Raw genomic sequence first — 11,933 nt, forward strand, 5'->3', positions numbered from 1 at the left:
CTCTCTCTAAATAAATAAACACAAAACAAATGTTCACTACACTTTTATAGCAAGACAAAGACGGTGCTATAGGATAGCACTGGAGAGCAATGTGGTCCAGCAACAATAACCAAAAGACGGTGGAGAGTATTGCTGTACCCACTCGAAGAAAGCTGGACCTTTGGAGCAGCCTGTTTGCAGACTGGGTCTGTGCACCCATTTAGTTTTCCCACCAGTTGTTGGGTGGTTCCCACCCAGGGTTGGGTGGTTAGGAAGAAATGAGGCAGTGCTCACTGGGTGCTTAGCACACAGTCACCCCCTACCCATACCCCAATGTGAGGCAAGCATGGAGAGTTTGGGCTTTATCTATGGTGTTTGAAGGACATCCAAGTGGATGTGTGGCTCTGCAGTCCCCAAATGTAGTGATATCCTTAACTCTTAAATTCCATGACAGAGAGGCTTCAAACACATATTTGGCAGGTGCTTTCACAGAGGCTCCAAAGGCTGTCTCTATCCAGGGAAGTTTTTCAAAAGGATTATAGAATAAAGAAATATGCTGAAAAAAAGCTGCTGGAAAGTGATAGTGCCAATTTGTTTCCAGAGCTGGGAGCAGGCTCCTTATTTCTGAGATGAAGAAAATAGAATATATTAGTATTTCTAACCAGTGATTGTCTCAAGTAGAAACAGCATAGTAGCTCCTGGTTGTCCTGTTTCCTGATCAATCTAATTTAGACTTTAAAATTACACGAACAGTTTCTCAGATTTTGCCTGTTTCGTTTGTTTGGTTTGTTTTTGTTTTAAAGACTTTATTTATTCACGAGACACAGAGAGAGCGGCAGAGGCCCAGGCAGAGGGAGGCCGACGTGGGACTCGATCCCAGGACCCTGGGATCATGTCCTGGGCCAAAGGCAGATGCTCAACCACTGAACCACCCGGGTGTCGCTGCTTATTTCATTTGTTATCTTGTCAATCCTGCTTGACTCCAATTACGGATGATAATAATTGTGGCCAAGTACCGAAAAGTATGTGATTTTTTCCCCCATCAGTGATAATGGGAGAAAACACACACACACACACACACACACACACACACACACACACACACTGTTCCTTAAAAGTAATTTGATCTTCTCACTTCAATTACCTAAAATAATTCTTAAATACTTGAAAACATGAAACTGAATGGTCTCGATCCAGTTCCTATCTCTACCAGACAGAAATATTTTATAAGCACATTTAAAAAAATAAACTATATTAAACCCTTACTGGAAAAAAAGCCACTTCTGGACAAATACCAAGCCAAAGCAATTTTATTTTAAATTGGTTTTCCTGGAAAAAGCTGAAAATGTAGTTCAGAAAAGAAATGCTTTGGCAACTTTACAAATCAACACTCAAAAACTAACATGATCAGTTTACATATCCTCTGCTTTGGTGATTCTCAAATACTAATGTAGAAGACAGTTGCCTGGGGAGCTTGTTAAAATCAGATTCCTGGGCCTGGGCTGAGGCTCTGATCCAGACCCACGTGATTTTGGTACTGGAGATTTGAGGATCACAGTTCAATTAACTCTGAAAAGACAAATTTAGAGCTTTGTATATTGATTGTGCTAGAATGAGGAGTTGTGTTTGTGTTTATTATGTTATCTTGTCGTGTGTTTATAAATTGCCTTGATTTCATAGCCTGTACGAGTGTCACAGGGACAACCTGGTTTGAGGTGTAGACCTGTCACCATGTGTGTGATTTGGGATAAATCATATATACTGTATATATGGGTTGAGTTTTTTGTAAAGTGAGGAGATTGAATGACATCAATGATTCCTAACCCTTTAAGACTACAGACCCCTTTGAGAAGCTGAAATAATTATTTAATCTCCAGAAAAACACATAGATACACACATCCATGTTTGCAGCAAACATGGAGAGGATCACTGTTTTGTTAAAATGCTTACAGGGACTTCCTGGGGCAGTGACTCAGAGCTGAAAATTGGCTTATCTAAATCTATGTTTCATAAGCCATCCCACATTTCCTCCAGGTTTTTTCTTTGGGAAGATGTGTCCCTTTACGCCCTCCACTCCCCAGTTGGAAATCACCATTGTCACACACACTGGCCACTTCCTGAAGCTGTTTGCATACATTTAATCATCTTAGACCCTCCCCACCTTACAGGGAAGTGACATTATTTGCATTTTACAAAGGAGAAAACTGAGATCAGTAAAGGTGAAATAATTTGCCAGCAACTACAAACAGGCTCTGGCTTCCACCCTGAGCTCCTAACCTCCTTGGCAGGGTTTCTCAGTCTGGGCATTGCTGACGTTTTGAGCTGGATAATCCTTCGTTGTGAGACTCCTGTGAAATGGTTAGCGTCCCTACTCTCTACCTGTTAGATAGAGTGACACCTTCTGCCCCCATGTGTGACAACCAAAAGTACTCCCAGACTTTGCCAAATGGCCCCCCACTGTGAGCCGGGCTCTGGCGTACTTGCCTGATGGGAGTCTACCCCTGCATGAGCTGCGGTTGCTCGGGTTGGTGCTCTGGGGTCTGACAGAGCAGAAGGCAAGTGGGAGGCCAGCGCGGAAGGTCTCAGGTACCCCAGATGAGAGCTCTGAAAGGAGCAGACCGCAGGTCATTTCCAGCCCCATGGTTCTGCAAATGCGTGATTTCTAAAAACTCTACAGGGTTGAGCTTTCTCCTAATGGTAAATGGGCTCCTGCAGTTGAATTACTCCTACGCTGGGCTTCTGTAAAGCAGCATGGAGCTGCCCTTCCTTTGCAAAACCTCTCTTCTGGTCCGAAGAAGCTCATCCCAACATGGTTCTCAGTTGTGTTCATTCTGAGAAGACCCAGATCTGAAGAAATACAGCTGGGGTTTGAAATAGGATTTTACACAGTCTTGGCGTTGTGCTTGGTGGGGTTGCTCTGTGGCCTGGCCCCTGGCAGCCAGGGAAGGCCCAGGAAACGAGCAATTTCTCAGATCTTTCCAAAGGATGGGAGCCAGGTGCTAGATGTGCTTTGGTGGATTTTAAATTGAGTACTAGGGATCCCTGGGTGGCGCAGCGGTTTGGCGCCTGCCTTTGGCCCAGGGCGTGATCTTGGAGACCCGGGATCGAATCCCACATCGGGCTCCCGGTGCATGGAGCCTGCTTCTCCCTCTGCCTGTGTCTCTGCCTCTCTCTCTCTCTCTGTTTGACTATCATAAATAAAAAAAATTAAAATTAAAAAAAAAAGAAATTGAGTACTAGGCAAAGTACACCCTGGGCCCTGTCAGGGGTGGCTGTGGGGTGGTATGAGCAGGGCCTTGTTATCAACAAAAGCTCTATTTAAAAATAATTTGGTGGCATGGAGCATGAGGATGTGGTTACATGAAGCTTATAAAGCAGTTTGGGAAGATCAGTAACAGCAACGCCTTGCTGCGTGACTCTGACTGCCGGTTGGCCTCTTGAGAAAGTAACTGAGCTTGAAATCTTGACCTTGCCTACTAGAGGTTCCCCAGGGACCTATTCAGTCACCAAATGTTTAAGTATTTACAGCGTGTCAGGCACTCTGACCAAAAAGAGAGCCTTGGCCTTGAGTAGTTTATCAGGTGGAGAGGGAGTAGCCAAGCCTTGGGGAGCCCGGCTGTGGCAGCAACACATACGTGTGCTTTGGGGGCACACAGGCTGGACAAGCCATCGTGGAGGTCAAGAAAGACTCCTTGCAGGAGGGGGAAGTCTGAGCTTAGGCCTGAAAGATAAGTAGGACTTAGCAAGGCAAAATGGGAGGGGATTGCAAAGAGGCAGCCAGGGGAATGGCATGCCCTGAACACACAGACATGGCTAACTGGAAGTAAGAGGAGAAACTGAGGCTCACTCAAGGAAGGCAGGTCCACAGTCTGGCTGGAGCAGGGCTGGGGTGGGGAGAGAAGGGGTGCAGAGGTGAGGATGGAAGAGGTTGTAGGAGGGACTTATGCTGGGCTGTTTTAAGACCTGTGCAGACCTCAGCACTTGTGGAGGCCCCATCACACATCATATCAAACATATGACAATGTATCCCGATTTCCACCTAAAATAGTTTATGAATAATTAATTGATTTGCAGTTGACTATTTTTTCACAATTTTTATTTAAATTTTAGTTAGGTAACATACACTACAATATTGGTTTCCGAAGTAGAATTAAGTGATTCATCACTTGCATACAACACCCAGTGCTCATCATAACAAGTACCTAATCCCCATCACCCATGTAGCCCACCCCTACCCACCTCCCTCCATCAACCTTCAGTTTGATCTCTATTGTTTTTTTTTTTTTTTGATCTCTATTGTTAAGAGTTGTTATGGAGGTGCCTGGGTGGCACAGTGGGTTAAGGGTCTGACGCTTGGTTTTGGCTCAGGTCATGAGCTCAGGGTCCTGGGATAGGGTGGGCATCGGGCTCTGCAAGGGGTCTGCTTTTCCTTCTTTCTTTGCTTCTCCCTCCATTCTCTCTCTCATAAATAAATAAAAAACCTTAAAAAAAGAGTCTCTTATGGTTTGTTTCCCTCTTTCCTTTTCCCCCCGCCTTCCCTATTATGTTCATCTGTTTTGTTTCTTAAACTCCACATATGAGTGAAATCATATGGTATTTGTCTTTCTCTGACTGACTTATTTTGCTTGGCATAATACCCTCTAGCTCCATCGATGTCATTGCAAATGGCAAGATTTCATTCTTTTTGATGGCTGGGTAATGTTCCATTGTGTGTATGTACCACCTCTTCTTTATCCACTTGGCTCGCTCCATGGTTTGGCTATTGTTGATAATGTGCAGTTGACTAATAGCATATTAATTTCTTTTTTAAAGATTTTATTTATTTATTTGAGTGAGTGAGAGAGAGAGAGAGAGCACACAAGCAGGGAAAGAAGCAGGAGAGGGCTGGAGGGGCAGGAGAAGCAGATTCCCCAGTGATCAGGGAGCCCAATGCAGGGCTCGATGCCAGGACCCCAGGATCATGACCTGAGCCAAGGGCAGATACTCAACTGACTGAACCACCCAGGCACCCCGCATATTAATTTCTGTTTCAAACTTTTTTATATTTCAGAGCCAGGAATTCTTTTTTTTTTTTCCAGATATTAAGTATTGTCAAAGGATCTTGAAAAGCTGGTATGCCCAAGGCACCATGCTTAAAGGGCCCAAGTGATAAGGGCCTGATTCTAAAATTGCAGGTTTAAGCCTGGGTAAACCTGGTAACTGGCTTCCCTCTACTGCCCACTGTCTGCCTTCTCCTTTCTCCCACCCTCCCGGAGTTGCGCAGGGCCTGTGAACGCTCAGCTAGTGTGGCCCCAGCTTTTCTTGCAGCAAGGAGCAGCCATGTGACTAAAGTTTTCACTGTTTGGGGTATGTATTTGCAGAAGTGATATGTGAACTTTTTAGTTCACATCCTTAAAAAGGAAGCTGGCTGCCCCTCTCTTCTTTCCTCATCTCTGCCAGCTGGCATGTGGATGTGACAGTGGTGAAATGATGTCATCCAAGTAGACAAGGATAGCATCCTGAGGTAGTGGTGGTCAATCTTTAGCAAGCATCAGAGTCACTTGGAGGGCTCGTTAAAACAGATTGCTGGACACCATCACCAGAAAATCTGATCCACTGGGTCTCAGTCATTTCTAACATGTTTCCAAGGGATGTTGATGTCTCTGGTCAGGGACCACACTTTGAATACTCCTGTCCTAAGGGGTGGGGGAGCCATAAGGAGATCCCTGGGATTCTGGATGGCCTGGTGTAGATCTGCCTTCCACCTGGACTGTTCATTCACCTTTGAGAGAGATAAATGAATTATTTATTTTTTGAACCTCCATAATTTTGGGTCTCCTTGTCGTGTCAGCTTTATTTACAGCAGCTAACCCATGTTAAAGAATTTAAACTTTACCAAAGGTGGCAGTATGGTGTGGTGGGGGTTAAGTATGGAGCAACGGGTTTGAATCCCAGTTATTCTACTTTCTAGCTGTGTGATCTTGGGCAAGTTGTTTAATTTACCTACTTAACGAAATTCACTTACCAAATTATTTTTGTGACTCAGTTTTCTCATCTATTAAGTGGATCCAAGGGGAACAAGTTCATGTAAAGCTCACATGCCCTTTCGAGACCACGTTCGTTGGCAAGGACCCCAGAATTCCTTGCCCAATGGCCATGAACACACCTTCATGATCTGTGTGGACCTCTGCTCTGACTTTGTCCTTCTGCTGGCTGACTCTGCCTTCCAGGCATCCTTACAGGTCTGAAATGGTGCTAAGGGAGAGCTGTGTGACAGGAGTACGGATGGGACTTGGATGAGCAGGTTGGATCATCCTATATGTAACAGGCAGGCGATGACAGAGCTGAGGACAGGGAGAGGACAGAGCTGATGGACTGTGGGACAGAGGTAAGGTGGCCAAGTTGTCACATTCCAGTAGCATGCGATAATCTATGAATCTGAGGATCTAAATTTGAGCCCAGCTTTCAGTTGTCATGAAAGTATGTTTGTCAAGGTAGGAGAACACAATATTATTTGACAATTTGATGGCTTGATTCATGAATTTAAAATATTTAGATATTTAGCCTGTGGACCAGGATTATCTATCTATCTATCTATCTATCTATCTATCTATCTATCATCTATCTATTCTTGAGAGACAGAGAGACAGAGACAGAGACACAGGCAGAGGGAGAAGCAGGCTCCATGCAGGGAGCCCAACGTGGGACTTGATCCCAGGTCTCCAGGATCACACCCTGGCTGAAGGCGGCGCTAAACCACTGAGCCACCCGGGCTGCCCTGGACCAGGACTCTTGCCCCAGCCTGTAAGTTTAGAGGTAAGCCTTGTAGGCCTGACATGAGGGCCAAATGAAATCATAGATGAAAAATCCCCAAAGGAATGCCTGGTGCATGTGGTGTGTATTCAGTAACATTAGCAATGATGATGCTCATGATTCTCCTGAGGATAATAGGGTCTTAGTGAAAGAACTTAAGCACAAAAGTGACACTTTCTCACTATTTCTTCCAACAAATATTGATTAAGAGTATCCGATGTGTCTGGCATTGTTCTGGGAGCATCCAATAACACTAGTAATCAACGCAAAGCTCCTATTTTCAAAGAATGTACGTTGGAGTGGAAGGTAGGGACACACAAAAAAAATTTAACACTTGAGAAGCAGTGTCTTTTAGTCTTAGAAAGATCACTTTGCCTGGAGGGAGGTAAGATGGTAGGTAGACATCAGTTAGGAGCTTGTTGGGATAATCTAGAGAAGAGATGGTAGTTGTGGTTGTCTGATACTAGGTAGTGGCAGAGTGAATAGAGATCAGTGAACAGATTACAAAACATGAATGTGGTAGAATGAGGACACTTGGGTGATTGATGGATATAGGGAGGAAGAGAGGAAAGAAGGAATTAAAAATGATAGCTAGGATTCTGACTTAGGCATCAGGATAATGGCGATGCTGGGCACAGGGACTGGAATACGGGAAAAGTAGGGATTGGTTTGGAAAGAGGATGAAGGGACCTGTTTTGGACATTTGAGGTTTTGAGGTGCCCACAGAGCACCCAAGTAGCAGTGTCCGGTAGGCAATTTTGTGTATGAGTAGAACTTCAGCCAGGTGGAAAGTGTCTCAGGGTGAGAGCACAAGTGGTGTGGGCTGGGCATTCGGTGGGAGAAAAGGAGGTCAAAGCAGAACCAAGCGTGTCTGCCAGGAGAGGGAGTGAGCTCGTGTAGGCAGCTTGAGAAGGAGATGAAGCACAGAGGAAGTGTTTATTAGGTTGTGGTGAAGCTGGCACTTTTGAAGCCAAAGGAAAGCCACCAGTGGTGGGTAAAGAGAGATTGGACACACATAAGAAGGGTGGTTGACCCTTGCCAAGTTCCTGCCAGGGGTAGGAGGAAAGAGGGGGTCATGAAAATCACTCACCGTTTCACCATGGAATAAAGAGAAAAAAGAAATCATTTATACAGCCATCCACTCACTGATTATTTATTTATTGAGAACCTTCCACATGCCACGCATTGCCCTGGTTTTGGGAGTGAGAGGAAAAAACCCTTCACCCTATTGCACTATAGATTGTACTATTGTTCTATAGATTAAAACAAAACCCACACCAAATACAAACAAAAACTTGCCCCTTGCCAGGCCTGGGCTAAAGAAGAAAGGCATAGACTTGACAGAAATGTGAGTGATTAAAAGGCACCAGAGCCTCTCAGTAGGGATTTTGCTCATTCCCACAGGCAACAGGTAAGGCAGCAGCAGGGGGCCAGGGACCTGGAAATCAGATACCCCCCTGATGTGAGAGGAAATTTTTATTTCAAGCACAGATTTTAACTATAAATAATTAGAGGACTCTCTTGCAGGCGTGCTGTGCTTGATGTACTCAGAGACACAAGAAAGACAAATGACTCCAGGCGAAGGACAATAGCAAATTCTCTTCAACATCAGTGAACTTGACATCTGAACCTTCAGTCCTTCGAAAAGCAAATCTCTGGTTCATCTCTTTAATCCTCCAACTCAACTAATTCCACTTAATTACTGCCTAAAAGGACTAAACCCATCAAGTCATGCTTAGCTCTAACCCCATTAGAATTGTTAACAGTCATTAACTAATACCATTTCATGGAAAGGGAGGGAGGACAGCAGAGGAAGTGCGTCTTGCTCTCCATTCCGAAATGTCACCTTACAGACAGCCAGGAGAGGACTCCTACCATAGGATCCAGGGCTATGGCACATGTTAGATAGAGAGGAACGTTTCTAGTGTCAGACCTAGGGAGGAGAAATGTTAAATTTATGTGTGAGGATTCACAGAAAGTCTGAAAAGGAAGGGCCTTGGAAGTCACTGAGTGAAAACTTATTTGACAAGATGACAAAATGATCCATCACAAGGCCAGTTGGTGGAGGCTCAGCTTAGAACTCAGGTGTCCTGAAACTCTACGGCTCATTTTTTCCATTATGCGCTCTTACCATATTCCATACTGACTTAAGTTTTCAAATAAACGATTTTCACAGCAAAAATGGATTTACTGGGGGGCAAGGGGAGGGAAGGGTGGCTTTTATGGAAAATTTCCCATGTGGAATGGTTAAGTAAGTGGTTGCATCAAAGAAGTTTCCAACATCTGACTGCAAATCTCCATCTAAGGCCACAAAATAAAAAAGTTCTCAAGTAAAGAGTCACTGTGTCATCGACACTGGATTATTCAGGTTTCCTTCTTTCTCCCTGACACCTACTTTTCACCTGACCATTTCGTTTTTACCCTCTAACCATTTCATTCCTGAACACAAGCCAAACTCCGAAAAGGAGTTTGGTGATGAGAATAAAATCAAAGTTATGATTTAAGTGGAGGCTCGGGGATTTTCTGTGGATAATTACCCATGTCCCACCTTACCAAAGGGAGGGGGAAAAAAAGAATTTCATTTGGAATATAAAGTAATTCTCTCTGCAAGTGTGGGATGGAAGAGATCAGCCCTGGGTATGGGAGTATAGTCATCCCTCAGAAAAATCTTGCCCACGGAACGCATGAGGCTAGGACGAAATAGATCAGGAGCGTATTACGTTTTATTCCAACACTGATGAGAGGAAGAGGATGAAGGGAAGACAAATGAAGCAGGGTGAAAAATAAGGTGATTGGGCGAGAGAGAGAGAAAAGACAAGGCAGAGAAACTTGTTAATTACAGCACTTTCCGAACAAGGTATTTTTTTCCCCCTTTCACAAGATAGAAGCTATTGAATAATTCATGCCAAGCGTGGCAAGGCTGCCTTTTTCCCTGGGTGATGCAGAGCTGAGCACCAGAGCGCTCCGAGTGGGTTCAGCACCGCGGCCAGCACCCTGGCTCCGCGCGCCGCCGGCGCTCCCCGCAGCTCCGCTCCCGCCGCGCCCGAGCCCGGCGCCCGCCCGCGCTCCTGCCGCGCCGCCCGCCCGGAGGCCTCCCCGCGCCCGCGGGCTGCTGCCCTCTGCCCGGGGCCCAGCGTGCGGCCGCCGCCGGGGAGGCGCGAGCCCCGGCTCCCGGCCCTGACGCCGGCGCAGCGTCTCCTGCCGATGCGGGGACCACGGACGCGGCCGTGAGGAGGTGTCTCCGGGCGCCCCTGCCTCCGCCACCGCCCGCCGAGGACCAGCCCCAAAGTCAGGTACCCCCGCCCCCCGCGCCCCGGCGCTGCCCCCGGCTGGGCGGCGTCTGCCTTCTGGACCCCGGGGGCGCCGTCCGGCCGCCACTCCGTGCGTGTGCGCGTGTTTCGGGGACGACAGGAGCCTGCTGCCGGCGCCCCGTCCCGGGGCCCCCCGCCGCCCGCCCCGCCCGGGGGGGGCCTGTCCCCGCGCGCCGGAGCCACTCCCGAGGGGCCACCTGTCCTCGGCCACGCGGCCCCCGCCCCCTCCGCCCCCCCCCGCTCCCGCTCCCGCAGGCCGCTAGTCCGCCTCCCGCGTCGCCGGCGGAGGGCCCGGGGGACGTGCGCGCCCTCCGTGCGGGCGGCTGTCGGGATGGGCCGCGCCGGGCGGAGCTGAGGCTGGCGGCGAGGTGCGAAGAGCCGGCCAGCATGACCAACTCCTCCTCCGCGTCCACGTCCTCCACCACCGGGGGCTCGCTGCTGCTGCTCTGCGAGGAAGAGGAGTCGTGGGCGGGCCGGCGCATCCCCGTGTCCCTGCTGTACTCGGGGCTGGCCATCGGGGGCACGCTGGCCAACGGCATGGTCATCTACCTCGTGTCGTCCTTCCGAAAGCTGCAGACCACCAGCAACGCCTTCATCGTGAACGGCTGCGCCGCCGACCTGAGCGTGTGCGCCCTCTGGATGCCGCAGGAGGCGGTGCTCGGGCTGCTGCCCGCCGGCGCGGCGGAGCCCCCCGCGGGCTGGGACGGCGCGGGCGGCAGCTACCGCCTGCTGCGGGGCGGGCTGCTGGGCCTGGGGCTCACCGTGTCCCTCCTGTCCCACTGCCTGGTGGCCCTGAACCGCTACCTGCTCATCACCCGGGCGCCCGCCACCTACCAGGCGCTGTACCAGCGGCGCCACACGGCGGGCATGCTGGCGCTGTCCTGGGCGCTGGCGCTGGCGCTCGTGCTGCTGCTGCCGCCCTGGGCCCCGCGGCCCGGCGCCGCGGCCCCGCGCCTGCACTACCCCGCGCTGCTGGCGGCCGCCGCGCTGCTGGCGCAGACGGCGCTGCTGCTGCACTGCTACCTGGGCATCGTGCGCCGCGTGCGCGTCAGCGTCAAGCGGGTCAGCGTCCTCAACTTCCACCTGCTGCACCAGCTGCCCGGCTGCGCCGCCGCCGCCGCCGCCTTCCCGGGCGCCCCGCACGCCCCGGGCCCCGGCGGCACGGCGCACCCGGCGCAGGCCCAGCCCCTGCCGCCCGCGCTGCAGCCCCGCCGGGCGCAGCGGCGCCTCAGCGGCCTGTCGGTGCTGCTGCTCTGCTGCGTCTTCCTGCTGGCCACGCAGCCGCTGGCCTGGGTGAGCCTGGCCAGCGGCTTCTCGCTGCCCGTGCCCTGGGGCGTGCAGGCGGCCAGCTGGCTGCTGTGCTGCGCCCTGTCGGCGCTCAACCCGCTGCTCTACACCTGGAGGAACGAGGAGTTCCGCCGCTCCGTGCGCTCCGTCCTGCCCGGCGTCGGGGACGCGGCCGCCGCCGCCGCCGCCGCCACGGCGGTGCCCGCGGTGTCCCAGGCGCAGCTGGGCACCCGCGCCGCCGGCCAGCACTGGTGACCCGGCCGGGCCCCGGAGGCGGCGCCCCCCGCCCCCGCCCCCGCCCGCCGGGACCCCGCCAGGACCCCGCCAGGACCCCGGCAGGCCCCGCCCTGAGGGCTCCCCGAGGCCCCTGTGCGCAGCCACCCGAGTTTTAGCCTCTGTTTCTGTGTTTTAGAGAAACCCTGAAGTCGAAACACCGGGAACTTCAAGGACTTGCTACACTGACATTTTTTTAAAAAGGACACGTTCAGTGATCTCCGCGCTGTCTTGCGAAGGGAGTTGTGATAAGGCCTGGACTGCGGGGTCCCCCCCGCCGCGATAAGGCCT

At 50.5% G+C, this 11,933-nt stretch overlaps 1 protein-coding gene across 1 annotated transcript; it reads left to right on the top strand.

Moving 5' to 3' along the window:
- The first annotated feature begins 10,374 nt into the window (after positions 1–10,374).
- GPR88 (G protein-coupled receptor 88) lies at positions 10,375–11,624 on the top strand. The gene has a single exon (XM_055341257.1). The coding sequence runs from the start codon at positions 10,470–10,472 to the stop codon at positions 11,622–11,624; it is 1,155 nt and encodes a 384-aa protein (XP_055197232.1). The 5' UTR covers positions 10,375–10,469.
- The last annotated feature ends 309 nt before the right edge of the window (positions 11,625–11,933 follow it).

Source organism: Nyctereutes procyonoides, unplaced genomic scaffold (genome assembly GCF_905146905.1).
Source record: "Nyctereutes procyonoides isolate TBG_1078 unplaced genomic scaffold, NYPRO_anot_genome, whole genome shotgun sequence".
NCBI lineage: Eukaryota > Metazoa > Chordata > Mammalia > Carnivora > Canidae > Nyctereutes > Nyctereutes procyonoides.